At 40.8% G+C, this 21,548-nt stretch overlaps 1 protein-coding gene across 2 annotated transcripts in view; it reads right to left on the bottom strand.

Moving 5' to 3' along the window:
• Positions 1-9,148: 9,148 nt before the first annotated feature.
• Positions 9,149-21,548, bottom strand: part of CDS1 (CDP-diacylglycerol synthase 1) — a 70,693-nt gene continuing 58,293 nt past the window's right edge. For both annotated transcript variants that reach the window (XM_039468491.2, XM_010334757.3), the window contains exons 10-13: positions 20,315-20,467; positions 17,922-18,041; positions 15,437-15,540; positions 9,149-11,910 (exon numbers count right to left, since the gene is read on the bottom strand). In XM_039468491.2, the coding sequence (XP_039324425.1) occupies positions 11,781-11,910; positions 15,437-15,540; positions 17,922-18,041; positions 20,315-20,467 (507 nt within the window). In that variant the 3' untranslated portion in view covers positions 9,149-11,780. The remainder of the gene's footprint in view (positions 11,911-15,436; positions 15,541-17,921; positions 18,042-20,314; positions 20,468-21,548) is intronic.

The raw sequence follows: 21,548 nt of genomic DNA, 5'->3' as shown, positions 1-21,548 counted from the left end.
TAGATAGATAGATATTTATTTTTATTTTTTATTTATTTTTTCAAGAAACGAGGTCTCATCCTATTGAGGCTGGTCTCAAACTCCTGGGCTTAAGCAATCCTTTCACCTGGCCTACCAAAGTGCTGGAATTACTGGTATGCACCACCACACCCAGCCTAGGGTTTGGTCTTAACCATTGAAAGTTCCTCATTTCTTGAAAGCACCATGAACAAAGCACCCTCTGCCTATGAGAATCACCCACCCACCAGCCCAGGATAGAAGCCACAGGGTCTTTGAACAATGCCAGAGAAGAAAGCCTCTTCCCGTCCTTTTCCTAGTCCAGCCTAGCTGGGGAGGTTGAAATATTACGGGGCAGCCCCCACTTCTCAACCCTGCCTAGCAGACGGATCCAGGAGGGGCTACTGGACCCATTCTGAGGTTCCCATTTGGGGTTAGCTGGCAGCCCTTCCCAGTCTCATACCCAGTCCTACAATACTCCCCCATCCCACCCCTGCCTGCTCACCATATCCCATCATTACAGATTCTCCAATCAAATACGTTAACAACTTTAACACATAATTAACATACTATAAAAATCATCAAGTCTACAATTCAGCATGTTTTGGTATATGCAGAGTTGTGCTATCTGATATAGTTTGGCTGTGTTCCCACCCAAATCTCAACTTGAATTGTATCTCCCAAAATTCCCACATATTGTGGGAGGAACCCAGGGGGGTGGTAACTGATTCATGGGGGCTGGTCTTTCCCACGCTATTCTCAGGAGTGAATATGTCTCACGAGATCTGAGATGTTTATAGGGGATTCTCACTTTTGCTTCTCTCTCATTTCTTTTGCCACCGCCATATAAGAAGTGCCTTCCATCTCCCACCATGATTCTGAGGCCTCCCCAGCCATATGGAATAGTAAGTCCAATTAAACCTCTTTTTCTTTTCAGTCTCTGGTATGTCTTTATCAGCAGTATGAAAACAGACGAGTACAGTAAATTGTTACCAGCAGAGGGGGACGTTGCCGAAAAGATACCCAAAGATGTGGAAGCCACTTTGGAACTGAGTAACAAACAGAGGCTGGAGCAGTTTGGAGGGCTCAAAAGAAGACAGGAAAATGTGGGACAGTTTGGAACTTCCTAAAGACTTGTTGAATGACTTCGCCCAAAATGCTGATTGCAATATGGACAAAAAAGTCCAGGCTGAGGTGGTCTCAGAAAGAGATGAGGAACTTCTTGGGAACTGGAGAAAAGATGGCTTTTGTAAACATTTTAACAAAGAGACTGGCAGCATTGTGCCCCGTCCTAGAGATTTGTGGAACTTTGAATTTGAGAAAGATGATTTAGGGTATCTGACAGATATTTCTAAGCAGTAAAGCATTCAAGTCATGACTTGGGTACTATTAAAGGCATTCAGTTTTTGAAGGGAAGTAGAGCATTAAAGTTTGGAAAATTTACAGCCTATGTGATAGAAAAGAAAAACTCACTTTCTGGGGTGAAATTCAAGCTGGCTGTGGAAATCTGCATAAGTACCAAGAAGTCGTAATTTTAATCCCCAAAACCATGGGAAAAATCTCTGCAGAGCACGTCAAAGACCTTCACAGCAGCCCCTCCCATCACAGGCCTGGAGGCCTAGAAGGAAAAAGTGGTTTCATGAGCCAGGCCCAAGGTCCCTGTGCTGTGTGCAGCCCAGGGACTTGAAGCCCTGTGTCCCAGCTGCTCCAGCTCAGGTTGTGACTTCAGAGGGTGGAAGCCCCAAGCCTTGGCAGCTTCCGTGTGGTACTGAGCCTGCAGGTGCACAGAAGTCAAGAACTGAGTTTGGGAACCTCTGTCCAGATTTCAGAAGATTTATGCAAACACCTGGATGACCAGGCAAAAGTTGGTTGCAGAGGTGGGGCCCTCATGGAGAACCCCTGCTTGGACAGAAGGAAAATGTGGGATCAGAGCCCCCATATAGCATTGGAGCACTGCCTAGTGGAGCTGTGAGAAGAAGGCCACAGTCTTTCAGACCCCAAAATGGTAGATCCACCAACAGCTTGCACCAAGCACCTGGAAAAACGACAGACACTCAACACCAGCTCATGAAAACAACTGGGAGGGAGGCTGTACCCTGCAAAGCCACAAAGGTGGGGCTGCCCAAGACTATGGGAACACACCTCCTGAATCAGCATGACCATGATGTGAGATGTGGAGTCAAAGGAGACGATTTTGGAGATCATTTAAAACTTGACTGCCTGTGGGGCACAGTGGCTTACGCCTGTAAATCCAGCACTGTGGGAGGTGGAGGCAGGTGGGTCACCTGAGGTCAGGAGTTTGAGACAAGCCTGGTCAACATGGTAAAACCTCATCTCTACTAAAAATACAAAAAATTAGCAGGCATAGTGGCATAATTCCACTACACAGGAGGCTGAGACAGGAGAATCATCTGAACCTGGGAGGCAGACGTTGAGATGAGATTGTGAGTGAGCTGAGATTGTGCCACTGCACTACAGCCTGGGCAACAGAGTGAGACTGTATCTCAAAAAAAAAAAATTTAGCCAGACATGGTGGCAGGCACCTGTAATCCCAGCTACTTGGGAGGTTGAGGCAGGAGAATCACTTGGGTCTGGGAGGCAGAGGTTGCAGTGAGCCAAGATCACACCATTGTACTCCAGCCTGGGCAACAAAAGCAAAACTCTGTCTTAAAAACAAAACAAACAAAAAAACTTGACTGACCTGCTAGATTTCTGACTTACATGGGCCCTGTAACCCCTTTGTTTTGGCCAATTTATTTCATTTGGATCAGCTGTGTTTACCCAATGCCTGTACCTCCATTGTATCTAGGAAGTAACTAGCTTGCTTTTGATTTTACAGGCTCATAGGTAGAAGAAATTTGCCTTGTCTCACATGAGACTTTGGACTGTCAACTTTTGGGTTAATGCTGAAATGAGCTAAGACTTTGGGGACCGTTGGGAAGGCATGACTGGTTTTGAAATGTGAGGACATGTGATTTGTAGGGGCCGGGGTGGAATAGTATGGTTTGGCTGGGTCCTCACCCAAATCTCAACTTGATTTTTATCTCCCAGAATTCTCATTTGTTTTGGGAGGGACCCAGGGGGAGATAATTGAATCACGGGGGCTGGTCTTTCCCATGGTATTCTCACGATAGTGAATAAGTCTCATGAGATCTGATGGGTTTATCAGCAGTTTCCACTTTTGCTTTTCTCTCATTTTCTCTTGCCACCACCATGTAAGAAGTGCCTTTCACCTCTCACCATGATTCTGAGGCTCCCCTAGCCATGTGGAACCATAAGTCCAATTAAACCTCTTTTTCTTCCCAGTCTCAGGTACAGCTTTATCAGCAGCATGAAAACAGACTAATACACCACCATTGTGACAATCTAATTTCAGAACATTTTCATCACCCAAAAGGAAACCCCTTACCATTCACAGTTACTTCCTATTCTCCTCCTCCTGCCCTCAGCCCCTGGCAACCACCAATCTACTTTGTCGATAGATTTGCCCATTATGAACATTTCATCTAATGGAATCAGCAATATGTGGTCTTTTGTGAATGGTTTGTTTCATTTAACATGTTTGAACTTCATCTACATCATAGCATGTATCAATGTTTCATGCCTCTTGATTTCCAAGTAGCAGCCCATTGTACGGATAGACTACATCTTGTTCATCCATTCAGCACATAGTGTTTAGGTTATTTCCACTCTTTCACTATTGTGAATCATGCTGCTGTAAACATTCATGTACGGGTTTTTCTATGGATGAATGTTTACATTTCTCTTGGGTATATACTGAGAAATGGAATTGCTAGGTCATATGGTAACTCCATGTTTCACATTTCAAGCAGCTCTCACTTTTCCAAAGCCACTGCACCATTTTACATTCACACCAGCAATGTATCCAATCAGCTTTTATTCTCAAGAACAGCATAGACCAACCTATACTCCCTCTGTGCCACCTTCAAGTGCTCATTAAAATGTAAGCCACTCTGATTGGCAGCATGTCACTTTCCAATATACTTTCAAGAGGGTATCTGGTAAGAAAGGAATGACAGTGACAGCCTCTTCTAGCAGCCTCAAAATGCACCAGGGTCTCTGATCCCACCTGGATGTTTCCTATCACCTTGCCTCACTCTCTGCTAGCTCCTGCCCGGTTAGAGGCTTTCCCTGAGGTGACCACAATCACAGCACCTTCCATAATGTCTCTCCAGTTAATCCACACATTCTTTTGAGGGAACAGGATGTATTTAGTTATTTCAAATATGAAAATGATGTCTTATTCAAACATGGTTCTATATCCATGTTTAGTGGACATATGATATCCATGATTAAGTGAATGACTGAGGTTCTTGGAGGGGGGAGTGGTGATATACTCTTAGCAGGATATCTAACACTAAAAAAAAAAAGTACCCTCTTGAAATTCTTGAAAGCTGTGTCTTAGAACTGAGTTATCCATTTGGGGTGCCAACAAGTGCTACGTATTGTGAAAAAGACAGGGGCCGCGATCAGCAGGAAGTCCTCTTCCTGCCTTTGCCTTCCTGGGAGCCAGAGCTCAATGGGCCAAGGAGCAAGCCGCCCCTCCTTCAGTGAGGGCTCTCACTTAGAACCTCCATGAAGTTCTTTTGGCCTCACTTTTATTTTTTAATGTTAGTATATACACTCGGTCACTACTCCTCAGCACAGGAGTAGTGATATCATCACGTTTGGATTTGGATTAAGATCTGTTCCTTCTCTTCCTGCTATAAAGTACAATTGTCAGGGTGGGACTTCCAGCTTTGTCTGAGCACGGGGTGTCAAATCGTTTCCCCAAAAAGTATCTATTAAAAGCTGGACAAAATTGATATTTCCGTACTCTAGAAATTGAACAAAGGTATACATTATGGAAAGGGTTTATGTTTGAAAATCTGGGGCACAGTGTGTGTGTTTGTGGAGTCCTTTCCTAGGGCTGCACGCATGCCCCCACCAGCTCAGCTGGGTTAGAGCTTTGGCCAGGGCAGGACAGACTCTGATGACTCTGACGGTCCAATGGGACTCGCTTAATTTGCAACAGTGGACAATGCCCATACCCAGAGAAGTCAGTGGAGGTGGCAATCTCAGAGGATAAGCGGGGAGAGCTAATGGAACCACAAGCTGGAAATTGTGTGGCTGGGCCAAGTGCCTTCCTAGATGAGGCTGCATACGACGTGGAGGAGACCTGGAGAGGGTCTCGACAACACATCCGGCTGCCCCTAAGGCTGGACACGGGAACCTGAAGAGACACAGTTGATTAACTGGACATCATCAAAATTAAAAGATGTTAAACTTCAAAAGACACCGCTAAGAAAATAAACAGAAAAGCCAAAGCCTGAGAGAAAATACTTGCAAATCATATATCCGATAAGGTGCTGCTATTCAGAATAAATAAAGATTTCTTACAACTCACTAAAAAGGAAAATAATGCCATTTAAAAATGGGCAAAAGAGGCTGGATGTAGTGGCTCATGCCTGTAATCCCAGCACTCTGGGAGGTCAAAGCAGGCAGACCACCTGAGCCCAGGAGTTTGAAACCAGCCTGGCCAACATGGCAAAATCCCATCTCTACTAAAAATACAAAAATTAGCTGGGCATGGTGGCAGGTGCCTGTAATCCCAGCTACTCAGGAGGCTGAAGTAAGAGGATCTCTTGAACCTGGGAGACAGAAGTTGCAGCGAGCCCAGATCACACCACTGCACTCCAGCTTGGATGACAGGGCAAGACCCAGTCTCAAATTAATTAAAAATAGGCAAAAAGATATGAATAGAGGTTTTATCAAAGAAGATACACAGAAGGGAAATGAAGCACACGAAAAGACACACCACCACTAGCTATTAGAGAAATGCTAATGAAAATCACAATAAAATACCTCTATGCATCAGCTAGAATATCTATAATTTAAAAGACAGATGATGGCAGGTTTGGGTGAAGATGCAGAGAAACTACAACCCTTGCATATCACAGAAAGAATGCAAGATTGTACAGCCACCTTAGAAAACAGTTTATTGGTGGTTGTTTTGTTTTTTTAGCCAGCATTTGCTCTGTTGCGGAGGCTGGAGGGCAGTGGGACAATCTTGGCTCACTGCAACTTCTGCCTCCCAGGTTCCAGCGATTCTCCTGCCTCAGCCTCCTGAGTAGCTGGGTTAACAGGTGTGTGCCACCACACCCAGATAACTTTTGCATTTTTAGTAGAGACAGGGTTTTGCCATGTCGGCCAGCCTGATCTCGAACTCCTGACCTCAGGTGATCTGCCTGCTTTGACCTCCCAGAGTGCTGGGATTACAGGCATGAGCCAACATGCCTGGCCAGCTATTTCTTTAAAAGAAACTTACCATACAATCCAGCAATTCTTCCCCTAGCCATCTACACAAGACAAATGAAGAACTGTCCATACAAAGACATGTAGATCTATACACAATCACAGTAACATTCTTCATAAGAGCCCCAAACTGAAAAGAACCCAAATGTTCAACTGATGAGTTAGGAGAGTATTAATATATGCAAAAACATGCCATGTGTAAAACATACTGTATAATTCAATTTATGTGAAATATTCACAAAAGGCAAACTCACACAGACAGGAAGCAGATCAGTGGTTGCCAAAAGCTGAGGGTTGGAGTTGGGATTAACTGCAGATGGGCACGAGGAAACTTTTCAGAAGATCATGGAAGTGCTCTCAAACTGGATTTGGTGGTGGTGGCACAACATTACATTATATAAATTGTAAGCTGCTGGGGAAAAAACAATAAATACAATATCTGACAATTCAAATGTGTTTGTCTTACCTGGACTAGCTGAAGCCTCTGCTTCCTTTTCTTCACAACTTTTTGAGATTTACTAAAACCAATGAAAAAATACATTTAATAGGTTATTCAAGAATGTTCACCAAACTCCTTACTTGCCCAGGCCTCATCTGAAGCTTAAATGAACAGAAAACCATTCAAGCCAGGTGTGGTGGCTTATGCTTGTAATCCCAGCACTTTGGGAGGCAGAGGAGGCGGCTCACTGGAGGTAGAAAAATGGAGACTAGCTTGGGCAATATGGTGAAACCCCATCTCCACCAAAATAAAAAAAAAAATACAAAAAAATTTTACAAAAATTAGCCAAAAATGGTGGCATGTGCCTGTAGTCACAGCTACTCAGGAGGCTAAAAGGTGGGAGGATCACTTGATCCTGGAAGGCCGAGGCTGCAATGAGCCATGATCATGCCACTGCACACCATCTGGGGCAACAGACCAAGACCCTGTTTTCAGAAAGAAAGAAAAGAAAGAGAAAGAAAAAGGAAACAACAACAAAAAAACGAAAACAAAAGAAAAAAAGAAAATCATCTGGACACATTAAACTCAAGTTGGATGCACAGCAGAAAGTCTGAGAGTGAAACCCCAAGCCCTATATACCCTGTTCATATTACAAGCTGAGAGAGCGCAGTTTGAAATTTCACTTTTGCCCAGGAACTGTGGCTCACACCTACAATCCCAGCACTTTGGGAGGCCGAGGCAGACGGATCACGAGGTCAGGAGTTCAAGACCAGCCTGAACAACATGGTGAAACCTCGTCTCTACTAAAAATACAAAAATTAGCCAGGCATGGTGGCATGAACCTGTAATACCAGATACTCAGGAGGCTGAGGCAGCAGAATCACTTAAACCCAGGATGTGGAGGTTGCAGTGAGCTGAGATCACGTCATTGCACTCCACCATTGGTGACAGAGCAAGACTCCATCTCAAAAAAAAAAAATTTTTTTTTGTCATTTCACTTTCATTAGGTGACAATGCGATCCTTAGGATGCACTCTACCTCAGTAATTCTTTCACTCTCTTTAGTGACAAGGCTCTTACTTCACCAGCCTATTCCTTTTGCACACAGCAGAGAACCAGACTGGATTCTCTCCATTCTTTCTGGAAACTCACTTTGCCATCATCAGGAAGTGTTCCATTCATCACGTTTTACTAAATGATTATTGATGCTTATCTGATGATTTAAGAAGGTTCTCCATTTCTGTACAGAAAAACGATTGGATTAAGGTAGGAATGGCTTCTGATTTTGGTTAAATTATCTAGACCTGATTTTTATTTATAGCTGCTACATAGATTCTCAAATCTTTACCCTCCTCAATGAGTGAATTTTAAACTCTGTTTCAAGAAGGGGGCAGAAAGATCTGGCTACGGACTAGGGTCAGGAAAGACAGGTCTTATGGAGGTCAGATGGTGGTCACCTGTGTTCCCACGCACCTGGTTTATATATCTGTCATCACTTTGATCAACATCCACTTCATATGACATTCACTTCTGTACCTGACTCTGTGACTAGGCAGAAAACTACTAGTTCTAAGATTTTGCTTCATGCGACGACAAAGCCGTGCTGGGTCAGGAGACATTTCAGGTTTGCTGCAGTGGATCAATGTTTTGTCCATCATTCAAGGAACACTTCCGTTACCCACCACCTGAAGCAGACATGGCCAAAGCGGTGGTTACTTTTCTGCTCAGTCCTATAACCTGTCGTTTCCCATTGCAGACAGGCAATGGAAGAGGAGCAGGTAGGAAGGATGGAAGTAAACTAAGAATTACTAATCAGCTACTCAATGCTGGACAATATGAGTTTTCAATGAATCCTTAAAACCTTATTAGCTAGGAATCATGAGGCCCACCTTAGAACTCTGCAAAATAAAAGCTCTAGGGAAGGGGATAGGAGATGTCCAAGATGCAAGAGGGAATGTGTACAGCTGGGTCTTGAGACCAAGCTCCAAGCTTTGGGTATTTGTTCAGAAGGTGGAGAGCCTACAGAGAGCAGGCATCATGCCAGACAGTGGGTACACAGTGGCCAATCCAACCAGACATCATCTGGCCTGTGTAGAGCTTAAAGCGCTAAGGAGGGGCACACATTATTCAAGAGACTCACAAAAATACATGTGTAATTACAAAATGTGCTGATACCATAAAAGTTCAGTACTCTTTGTATTAAGAGGACACTGCCTCTCAACAAATACAGATGTTTGGTAATCACTAGAACTTATTTCATTCCCAGCCCTGAAGATGACCCTGTAGGTGCTGGTGATGGGATGGACATGGCACAATACTTACATAGATCTGTCATTATGTTGTAAACACTGGTTGGATATTTCTTCTCCAATGAGAAAATGGCACAACAAAGTCGAAATATGATTTCAGTTTTATTTTCCTATCTGTTTCAGTAAAAGATTCAGAGAACTGATTGACACATATCATAGGCTATCACCCATATATTTATACCCTAAATATACACTGTTTATGCTTTTTCTTTTTTATGGAATAGGTGACACTACCTTCGTTTAAACCAAAGTGAAAATGAAGAGATACTATAATTTTAAAAAGAGGGGTGTGTGGTCTTTTAGTCTCAGAGAGTGAATGTGCATCACCACCACAAGGGGAAAGCACCCAGGAAGAATGGGCACCCCTCGGGTCAGAGAGTCCAGCAGGAGGTACCAACAGAGTACCTCCAAAAACAGCAAATTTGGACCAATTAGGCATTCCTGTGATTCCTAGTTTTTCATTTTTCTACCACCGCATGGCTACACTGGAATTTAAGCCATCTTCACAGTGCGAACATCAAAATGATCCAAGTCAGGGTTTTATGGCAATCTTTTGCTAAAATATATCCTATTTTAATATACATGCTATCAAAGTATGCCTAAAAGGTCGATCTTGAGAGCTCTGTTAAAATCAAGAATTTGCTTTAACATGTAGAATAATGTAAATTCAACTCTAAAAGTACATTTGAGAAAAGCTATTACTGTAATCCCAAATATTTCTAGCTTCATATTTGGTTTTAATAATATTGATTTTATAACACACATATTCAGTAATGCTTTCTTATAATTCTGTATCTCAATGACTTACCAATTATTTTAAATAAAAACGGGGGAGGGGGGAGGATCTGCGAATCTCAAGAGTTCTTACTCATGCAAACTACTAAGTTTTTAATGTAAGTTCTTACCACAAAATATTCATTTTATTTAAACTTTGATAGCCTAAATTTTTTATGACCAACATTTGAAGCTGTAATGAGACAAATAAAAACACAAGATGTTAAAAATTAAACTTGTAGGTGGCCTAATTTTAAAAGTGATCATTCCCTTCTATAACATTTCCAATACCAATTTTAGATTTGTATGGATAGTGTGAAATACACTGGCTGAACACATGCCTTGATGATGAATGTACGCCTGTAAAATGGACTCTTGGTACTGGGTGAATCTATGTCTAATCACGTGTACATGTGACAAGGCTGCTGGCTGACTGCATCAGTGGAACCCAGGTACAGCTGCAATCTTTTATTTTAGGTATAGAAGTCAGACGGAAATATAAAATAATGGAAAGTTTTTGCTGATTTAAACAAAAATATTTACTCTTTTCATTAGCAAAACATTATTTAAAATATATCTATTTCTCCCCTCTGAACATTTAACTAGGAGCATTGGGCAATTTTTGAAGGTTTAGTGCTGACTGTTTAATACAATAAATATAGCTGGGAGAGCACACAGCAGCAGTAGCTTACATACATTCACCGATAAGAAATTTACTCTCATCTGGTTAGCGTCCAGTCCACCAAAGGAAAGGCTTGGCATTCGTGTGCTTTTTGTTCTTGGTAGGAATCAATCCTGCTTGATTTTCATTCTTGGAACAAAAAATACTCAGCTGATATCCTCAGATTTTATAACATGATGCAAAAGAGCAATGGGACAAAGGTGACCTATGACCAAAAAGCTGGACTGGGATCGGGTCTCCAGGCAGATCTTCATTCTTGTGAGGCGAGTCTACAAAAAGCTGCACTAGAAGCCAGCAGTGAGGCATCAGGGATATGGGGGTGGGTCACTCCCACTCGAGCGAGTATCTCCTGCTCCGCTGCAGCCACAACCCCGACTCTCTACCCTACAGAACCATGGAAGCCAGTTCACAGGGAAACAAGGAAAAGAGAAGCGCATTACTAGAGAAGGCCCAGGCCACAGGTCATTGTTTTACGCGGCCTCCTGAGCTAGTGTCCTCTGTTGAGATAATCTGCAGAGGATCTGTACACTGTGTTCTTCATAGCAGAATTCTTTGTTGCTCTCGAAAAGTTTTTGCGAGGCTGTGATTTTCCAAACAATTTTATCAGAAGTAGTTTGATGCCCGTTCTTTCCAACAAACCAATCATGGCAAAAATTTCAGGCTCCCTCCCCTGAATTTTAAAACTACCTAGAGGCAGAATATTTTCCCCTGGCAAATGATTACTTCTTTGAAAAGTAGACCATCTTTTTTTTTTTTTTTTTTTTAAATCCAACTAAGCCCTTTAGGAAGTACTCCAGACTACATGAAGAGGAAGTGCAGGAAAGAACTGACTTCCTATTGTGCCTTACATAAAACGTTTTGCTAAAATTAAGAGCAGCTCCAAGTGCAAAAGTAAATATTTGTGCAAAAAGGCACACTGCCAGGTGCAGTCTTAAAACATCCTCAACTTACTCATTTTATAGTGTTTGACTCTTTAAAATACCAGTCTTTTAAATTACGAAAACTAGCAAGTAAGGGGAAGGAAGTTCACATCAGAAAATACACTTTAGAAAAGGTACAAGATATTTTGCTGGCAATTTGCTACTTATTTCATAACATAGATCAAGTAAGTGTTTGTTAAATATTCACAGCAATTTCAGAGAGAAACATGTCTCCAAAACTTCAATCTATTGCATTTCTAACTATTTTTCTGTATAATTACAAAACACCTGTCAGTGTTTTTCTGCAGAATTCCTTCTTGACAGTCCTTCCCTCTCTGGATCCAGTTACACCTTCAAGGCGGGTTGTAGGATTCCTTTCTCAATGAGATGAATCTTCAGGGTTTTATATATATTTAACTGATGTTCTGGTTGAAGCACCAACAACTGCTGTAGCACTTTGCTGGGATTTGGGCCCCTGATGAGAAGGCAAAGAAGACGAGTTCATGCTATTTTAATAAAGACAAGGGAAGCATATACATCCCAATTTAAAACAAACCATTCCTTTAAGTGCAGAGTAGCAATCTTTACAAAATTAAAACAGTTCTTGATAACAGCTCACTTAACATGTAGTTATTGTCAAGGGGATAAACAGCCAGAACAATTCTGCTTTGAGAAGCATACAGCAAAGAGGTAGAAAGAATGCACAAACATGCACAAACACAAAACACAGGAGCAAACAAAGGCAAACGAAGGGGTGCAGATCTAAGCTCTACAAAAGTTCTCGAAAGGGCAACCTAAGTTAAAGGTAGGGATAAATGGCAAATCCTGAGATTGAATGAGACACAGGAACTATTCTGTAAGAAAAGGAGCCTGGTGAACATAGGACAAACCAAAAAGAGGGCATGAAAATATAACTTAATTTTTTTTTTTTTTTTTTTTTTTTGAGACGGAGTTTCACTCTTGTTACCCAGGCTGGAGTGCAACGGCGCGATCTCGGCTCACCGCAACCCTCCGTCTCCTGGGCTCAGGCAATTCTCCTGCCTCCGCCTCCTGAGTAGCTGGGATTACAGGCACGTGCCACCATGCCCAGCTAATTTTTTGCACTTTTAGTAGAGACGGGGTTTCACCATGTTGACCAGGATGGTCTCGATCTCCCGACCTCGTGATCCACCCGCCTCGGCCTCCCAAAGTGCTGGGATTACAGGCTTGAGCCACCGCGCCCGGCATAACTTAAATTTTTAACTTCAAAGAAACTTCAGATGATGAAAGGTACTTTGTTGAAAAATATCTACAGGGAGCTATGGATATTCAGAGTCAGAACACAAAAGTACTGAGTCTAGCACTGAAGCCCCTACAAGTGATATAGGTAGGTGCCATGGATTTTCTTCAAAAAAAATCTTAGGTAAACTCCAACATAAAAAACAAAATCAAAGCACATCTGCTTTAAAATCCAATGGGAAAAAGCAACATACAAGTAATGTATAGGGACAGCACAGAATTCTAAGAAAGGCATTTATGTCAGTAAATAAATGTATGACTTACAATAAAGACTGTTCAAATAGAATTATAGGAAGTAAAAATCCCAGCAACAAAAAATGTCTGCTACTTAGTGATACCACAATGAAGGTGAGTAGAGGAACTACTTGCTCTGAAAATCTCTGACTTAACAAATTGCAAAGAGCCCACATAAGCCATTCCATGGGTCCTCTTCATGCATGTGGCTCAACTCATCTGCCAAAAAACTGTGGCCATATGCCTTTCACACTCAGGTCAGGACACTGTTCATCTTATTTCATTTCTTTAAAATAGTCAGCAACTTCACAGCATAAACCCAGAGTAGGGACCCACGGAGAAAAGGAAGGCTGCTTTAGCAAGTTCAGCGAAATGCAAAATGTGTCAGCAGGTGCTCCCAGCTAGGTGCATCCTAATACTCTCACTGTCTTCTAACAGTCTAAGTATCTGCTTTCAAATGGTGGACAACATGGCTCAGCATGACATCTTCCTACTAAGAGAAGAGCATTGTTTTAAAAAAAAAGGATGTGTATGAGTTAATGCCCTAAAAAGCTACCATATTCTGAAAACAAAGTTCTAAGGATTTAACCACTAATTACTAATGCCCAAATAGATCAATAAATAATATGCAAATGAGTTAAATACTCCCACTAAAAGAATAAAGGCTGTCAACTGTATTATAAATAAAACGGGAAAAAATCAGCTATATGCTTGCTAGAAAAAAGAAGTACACATTAAATATAAGGAAAAAGAGACGTTAAAAAGAGAGACAAAGAAATACCACACAAACATTGACCAAAAGAAAACTGATGTTGCTATTCTAATTTTCAACAAAGTAGGCTTTAAGGCAAGCAGTAAAGACAGGTATTATATCAGGACAAAAGGATCAATTCAACAGAGAGATGACAATCCGAAATTTGTATACACCTAATACAACCTCAAAATATATAAAGCAAAAATTGATGAAACTACAAATAAAAATAGATACATTTACAATCACAATGAGAGGCTGTAACAAAGCTCTCTTAGTAACTGATAGGACAAGCAGACCAATCACAAAAACAAAAATCAGTACACAAGATTTAACTAAAACTCACCTAACACACACAAAACTACAACCAAAAACTACAGTACCAGAACAGAAAACATGCTGTGCCAGAAAGCAGATCTCAAAATTGTAAAATACTGAAATCATAGAGTATGTTTTTTGACCACAGTGGAATTAAGGAAGAAAAGTGAGAAAACCTCCATTTGTTTGAAAACTAATCAATACACGTCTAAATAACCCATGTGTTAATGAAGATGTAATACTGGAAGTCAGAAAATATATGTAACCGAATAAGGAAAATACAAATGTCACCACTTGAAGGGAATACAGTGATATTTAATAGTCTTTAATGGACAGATTAAATAAGAAGGCTAAAAATCAATAAACTAGGTTGTATCTCCAGAACTAAAAAAGAACAGCAAATTGATCATTAAAAAGAATGAAAGATGAGAGGAGAAATAAATTAGGCAAAAACATATAGTAGAGAAATTTAACAAAGACAGAAGTTGATGCTTTTGAAAAGATTTATGAAATTCATAAACTCCTATCAAGGCTGTCTCAAAAATAGTTAATATAAAAATTCTCACACTGCTGTGGTACATATTTAAAATGTGTATCTAGGAATCTCTAAATAGGAATTTCCTTCCAAGTACTATGAAGAAAATTCTTGTTTCCTATGGCTCAGGCACTACCAATAAGTGTTCTGCTTCTGGGCCCCCAGTAGAGAACACAGAAAATAAAGTTAACATGCAGTTGATGCGGATAGCCTTCACACCCAAACTGGTATTTCAAGGCAGATCCAAAACATTACATTAAGGTTAAATAACAAGAATAAACAACCCTTTAAACGGCAATATTCACCCTCCAGCCAGCCTCTATACACACGGAGTGATCCCTTTGGCCTGCTTTATTTTGCTCTGTGACACTTACAACCATCTAACAAACTTTACTTGTTTGTTGTCCTTTTCTCATTCTTCCTTCAACTTCCAAATGGGAAAATATGAAGCCAGAGATTTGGTTTGTTTTTGTCCCTAGAACATTCTACAACATGGCAGGCACTCAAGTGATAATTGGTTGACTGGATGCATTTCGTTATCTTCCTTTTTAACTCTTAGTATTCATGAAGTATTCATGATCATTGCCATGCCCACCACTGAGAAATTAAATCTCCTCAAGTATCAAATCTGATACCATCCACATTAAAAGGGTCTTCTACTTGGTCCAGGACCATGACAGATACTACAGCTTTTTAAAGTTGTTCAACTGTAGGTAAAACAATCACAATTTAACCACCCTGCTTAAGGCTCTAATTCCAATTGCCACCATTCGCTTTCAGATTGTAGATTACCATTGATGAAAAAAGGTAACTTACTCAAACTAATGGTGATGGAAATGAGAAATCAAAGAAATCATCTAAAAAATGTCTTAAATGGAAAAGTACCTTATAAAACTTGCGATGTACACATGTACAAAAGTTGCCATCAAATACTGACAATCAAATCTGTCCATTATCCCACCATGTCCAGGAATGGTATTTGCAAAATCCTTTAGAAACAAACAAATATATTAGCAAATTTTCAAAAAATCACCTGCTACAAAATTCCTGCCTGTGTCTCTTTGGTGTCATGGATTCATTCTGAAGAAAATATATTACCAATGGATTTTATTTTTTTCTAAATAAAAACTTATTAGAACACATCCAGCAGATTAAAACTTCCATCTTCCAAATATGTGCTTCTTTTAGAATTATTTCTGAATTGACCCACAGCATTCAAACATTCATTAAACATTAAATCCAGCACTTACCTTTCTCATTAATGAAACTTTTTCTAAATAAAAATTATATTATATTAGCTATTACTAATCTAATTTTGTTATAGCTTTCTCAACCATAAGCTGTTTGGGAAGCTGTTTTAGTGCTGTTAAAAGACGTACAACTGGTTCTAACTTGTTTATACTAATAGTTCTTACTCTGAAATAAACATTTTACTATTATGATAAATATTTCTTCTTCTTTTTTTAAGTGTTAGAGTAAAAAATAAAATTACAGTTAGCTCATCTGGGACACATTAGTCCATTAAATGGCCACACCGAGGGAATGGGTAGTAAGCCTCTGCAAACTGATCCTGTACAGGTAGATTCACATGTCTGAGTGCCCAGGAAATGGACATGAATGATTGCTCTTCTAGTTTACTCAGGCACCCTAAAAATGTCTGAAATACAACAGCAATAGCTGCTTCATTTCCAACATGCAAAAAATTCTCATCATTTAACAAAAAACCTTGGAGACCATTAAAGAAAATACTATTAAAATATAACATTTTTCTTTTCAAAACAATCAACAATTACTGAAAATATCTTTCGTTAATTATTGCCAACCCATTTCCTTCCTTCTCTTCCTTACTAATCAAAGCATAAGAAAGTCACACTAACGCAAGGCCACTCTGCTGTTGCAGCCTCTACAGGATACTCTTCTGGACCACTGTTGCTGTAGTTCTCTGGGGACGTGTATAATCTTCCCTAGTAGGCGGTGAGCATCATCTTGTATATTTGCGTATACTGCATTGCACCTTACATAGTAGCTTCCCGCTGGCAAATGCTTGCTGAGTTCATTTATTCCCTGCCCTATAGGCTGCGTGTGATCTGGCCCCACCAAACTCTGCAGTCTCATCTCCTACTCTGGACCACAGCCACACTGTTCTTGCTCACCTTCCAACAGGCTAGGCTCCTCCACTCCTCTGTATGCCCTGGAACTCTCAGTTTTCTCTGCAAGACTTCTTTTCTCAAATCTCTGCTTAAGTGCCACCTCCTCAGAGAGGTCCTCCCTGATCACCCAACCTTCAATAGCCACTCTCTAACTCCAGATGGTGCCTCAGCCATATGAGGGAGACCGCGATAAAATTGCTGAGATAACATGTCACTTTATGATGATCTAACCTAATACACAGGGATAATTTTAAGTCTCTGGAACAGGGGTCAGAGAGGTATGTCCCACAAATCAAATCCAGGCCATGACCTATTTTTATAAGTAAAGTTGTATTAAATCTAGCCACGCCCACTCACTGCCATATTGTCCACAGTGGGGAGGGCTTCACACTGCCACAGCAGGGCTCAGGGTTGGGAAGCCATGATAGAATATATGGTCTGCACATCCTGATGAACTTCCTGTTTGTCCTTTACAGAAAGAGTGTGACGAGACCTGACTTAGCGGAACGGACAGTTACATAGCCAGAGGTTCTTCTGTGTGTCCCTTCAAGTGAGACTGTGGCAAAACACTAAACTTCAGATGATTCATGGCTGGATTCTTGGGTGAGCACTTAAAAGACCAAGATTTGGCCAGGCGCGGTGGCTCATGCCTATAATCCCAGCACTTTGGGAGGCCGAGTCGTGTGGATCACGAGGTCAAGAGATCGAGATCATCCTGGTCAACATGGTGAAACCCCGTCTCTACTAAAAATACAAAAATTAGCTGGGCATGGTGGCACGTGCCTGTAGTCCCAGCTACTCGGGAGGCTGAGGCAGGAGAACTGCCTGAACCCAGGAGGCGGAGGTTGCGGTGAGCCGAGATCGCGCCATTGCACTCCAGCCTGGGTAACAAGAGTGAAACTCTGTCTCAAAATAAATAAATAAATAAAAATTTAAAAAAAAAACAAGATTCTGGGTCTAATCCAATACTAAAAGGACACCTGCCATTTCTATAAAGGAAACTGACATGACACTTAAAATGTATTAACATGGTATGACAAACCTAACAAGAAAGAATACATTCAGATCAGCATGGCAGCATTTCTGTGAGGCCGAAACAAACAGGATATAAAAGTTGTTGCCTAAGGGCTTAATGTAGATCATGAGTGAACCAAATTCCAACTAGGTTACATTCTCTAATTATATTCTCTAATAATATATCAAAGAATCTAAACACACACCTTGATTTTGAAGGCCCTTTTGAATCCACTGGCAAAGAAGCCTCCGAATGGGCCAATTAAAGATGCAAAGGTTGACAGAGCAATGCTGTGGATCTGGAAAGGGTACAAGCTCACTCTTTCCTAAAGAAGAAAAAGAAGGGAACGAGAGGGGCTAATTTCATTGAAATTGTATTTGAGAATGCACCTGATCCAAGAACCATGATATAAACAGTAAGTCAAAGCACACACCACATTAATTTTTCAAACTTTACGGATCATGAATGAAAAGTCTATTGTAAACCTCTGTACTTGGCCAGCACTTTCCTTCTCTCTGTAAGCATAAGGACAGGAAACTGGCACACTGAAATCCTGCACCTTGGGAGACTACCTCCCAGGTTGTCTAGGAACCTGACTTCTCACCAAGAATCAGCTGAGTTATTTTCCAAATTTGTTTTTTTTTTAATTAACTAGTAATACTTTGATTTTGTAATTATATAATTTAATATTGTATTTTATTTCGCTTTAATTTTTTATGATGAAATAAGGGAAAAGTTGGACTTTTCTCTAAAACTAAGATGAATGCTGTGGAAAAACACAAAAATAAGTTGCTTAAAGAAGATTGTCAAAATGAGTATCAGTGAGACAATAACTAAAGATCTGGGGAGACAATCGTAAAAATTGAGAAGAATTCTATACTCAAAGTATTTTGCAAATTTGTAGTTCTTGCTCCTTTTTAAATAATCTAAAACTGCAACTTATAGACAGTGCAAAATGGGTGTGGTTGAAGAAAGATGTTTGAGACACCAATTATTTCTTTTTTTTTTTTTTGAGATGGACTTTCACTCTTGTTGCCCAGGCTGGAGTGCAATGGCGCAATCTCAGCTCACTGCAACCTCCGGCTCCCAGGTTCAAGTGATTCTCCTGTCTTACCTCTCAAGTCGCTGAGATTGTACGTGTATGCCACCAGGCCTAGATAATTTTTTTTTTTTTTGAGACAGTTTTGCTCTTGTTACCCAGGCTAGAGTGCAATGGCGCGATTTCGGCTCACCGCAACCTCCACCTCCTGGGTTCAAGCAATTCTCCTGCCTCAGCCTCCTGAGTAGCTGGGATTATAGGCACATGCCACCATGCCCAGCTAATTTTTTGTATTTTTAGTAGAGACAGGGTTTCACCGTGTTGACCAGGATGGTCTCGATCTCTCAACCTCGTGATCCACCCGCCTCGGCCTCCCAAAGTGCTGGGATTACAGGCTTGAGCCACCGTGCCCGGCGATAATTTTTTGTATTTAGTAGATACAGGGTTTCACCTTTTGGTCAGGCTGGTCTGGAATTCCTGACCTCAGATGATCCACCTGCCTCAACCTCCCAAAGTGCTGGGATTATAGGCATGAGCCTCTGTGCCCAGCCAAGACACCAATTTTTTGACCAGTTCTCAAAGCAATAGCCTTGCTCCTAATCAAAGACTGGCAGTATAAAAAGTTTTATAGCAGGTAACAGATGTCTTGGACATTGAAAAAGTTCTTGAAAACTATGTGCTAAGCACTCAAAGGGAAATAATTAGTTAATCTGCTTCTCAAAAATTAAGAATTTTACTTAAAAATAAAATGTTTCAGATACAAATGTGTGTGTGCAAAGACACAGACACACACTCACTTTAACCAGCCCCTCACCAGACCTGACGACACAGATCAGGAGGGTTCTAGGAGAGCATGTCAACGTCCTCCAGGGTAAGACCTCCAATATACCTTTAAATGAAGGCACTGTGCATTTGGAAGGAAAACTGATTTTTAGAAGCAACAACTTTCTGCACTAGTAAATGTCCTCTAAAAATCAAGGACTCGGTAAACTTGTGAATTTTTAGTTAAGTTTTAAATTGAGTCAATTGATGTCATAATATAAGACACCCATTCTAAACCATTTGATTCATTTGATTTGTAACATGTTCTCATCCATTTAAGCTAACACTAAAACCACTCCTATATCAAAGAGTCAAAAATTCTACAGAAATCAGTTTCTTTTACAAACGTGAATCCCACTTTTAAAGAAAGCTTAATCTTTAGGCCACGCACAATAGCTCATGCCTGTAATCCTGGCACTTTGGGAGAACAAGGCAGGCCTATCACTACATACAGACTGGCCAACATGGCGACACCTGTCTCTGCTAAAAATACAAAAATTAGCCAGATGTGGCGGTGTGTGCCTCTAATCTCAGTTACTCGGGAGACTGAGGCATAAGAATTGCATGGGCCTGGTAGGCAAAAGTTGCAGTAAGCTGAGATCATGGCACTGCACTCCAGCCTGGGCAACAGAGGGAAACTCTGTCTCAGTAAGTAAGTAAGTAAATAAAAAATAAAGGAAGCTTAATCTTCAGAATGGAAGAACTCTAACCATGTTTATCTTGAACTTTTACCCTACCTGTCTCAACACTGCTTTTAGAAAGGGTGGAAGTGAATAATTTTGAAGCTGGAAAAGTTCTGAGGGCTCACATTCCGTCACAAAGGAGTTTACATCACTTCGGTATTCCACTGGGCAGACAAAGTACTGGTATTTGGATAACACATAGGCAGCCTAGTGTCAAAAAGAAAAAAATAAACAAAGCAAAAGTTCATGGCACATTGACTAAATATAAAAGTTATACATCAGAAAGGCCAGAGATAGAATGCCAGAATTTCCTTAATATTCTGCTAACTTTGAAAATGCTACATATTTTCAAAGTTAGATAGTCATAATTATCCTAATAAAAAACTTAAAAGACCTTTAGAAAAGGAAAGCTTTTGGAATCACTGAGATTGTAATCTCTACATGATCACAATTACAATGGTACAGGAGAACAAAGAACTGAAGTATACTGCACACAAGCTTTTATTAATTTCATCAGTTAATAATTAACCAGTAAATCAAAATTACAATGAAAATAGTACAAAATAGTAAGGTGAAAAACACATTGTTCTTTTTTCTTTGTAAATTGTACTTTAGGTTCTGGGGTACACATGCAGATCATGCAGGATTGTTGCATAGGTACACACATGGCAATGTGGTTTGCTGCCTCCATCCCCTGTCACTTATATCTGGTATTTCTCCCCATGTTATCCCTCCCCAACCTCCCCACTCCCTGCTGTCCTTCCCCTAGCCCCTGCCAACAGACTCCAGTGTGTGATGCTCCCCTCCCTGTGTCCATTTGTTCTCTTTGTTCAACACCCGTCTATGAGTGAGAACATGCGGGAAAAACACCATTTTTTTTTAATTGCATTTTAGGTTTTGGGGTACATGTGATGAACATGCAAGATTGTTGCATAGGTACACACATAGCACTGTGGTTTGCTGCCCTCCGTCCCCTCACCTGTATCTGTCATTTCTCCCCATGCTATCTCTTCCCACCTCCCCACCCCCCTGCCCCTCCCCCATTTCCCCCCAACGGATCCCAGTGTGCAGTGCTCCCCTCCCTGTGTCCATATGTTCTCATTGTTCAACACCCGCCTATGAGTGAGAATATACGGTGTTTGATTTTCTGCTCTTGTGTCAGTTTGCTGAGAATGATGGTTTCCAGGTTCATCCATGTCCCTACAAAGGACGTGAACTCATCGTTTTTGATGGCTGCGTAATATTCCATGGTGTATGTGTACCACATTTTCCCTATCCAGTCTATCAT

This window comes from Saimiri boliviensis, chromosome 3, assembly GCF_048565385.1.
Source record: "Saimiri boliviensis isolate mSaiBol1 chromosome 3, mSaiBol1.pri, whole genome shotgun sequence".
NCBI lineage: Eukaryota > Metazoa > Chordata > Mammalia > Primates > Cebidae > Saimiri > Saimiri boliviensis.
The sequence above is the reverse complement of the archived record's forward strand: the minus strand, read 5'-3'. Positions and strand labels throughout refer to the sequence as shown.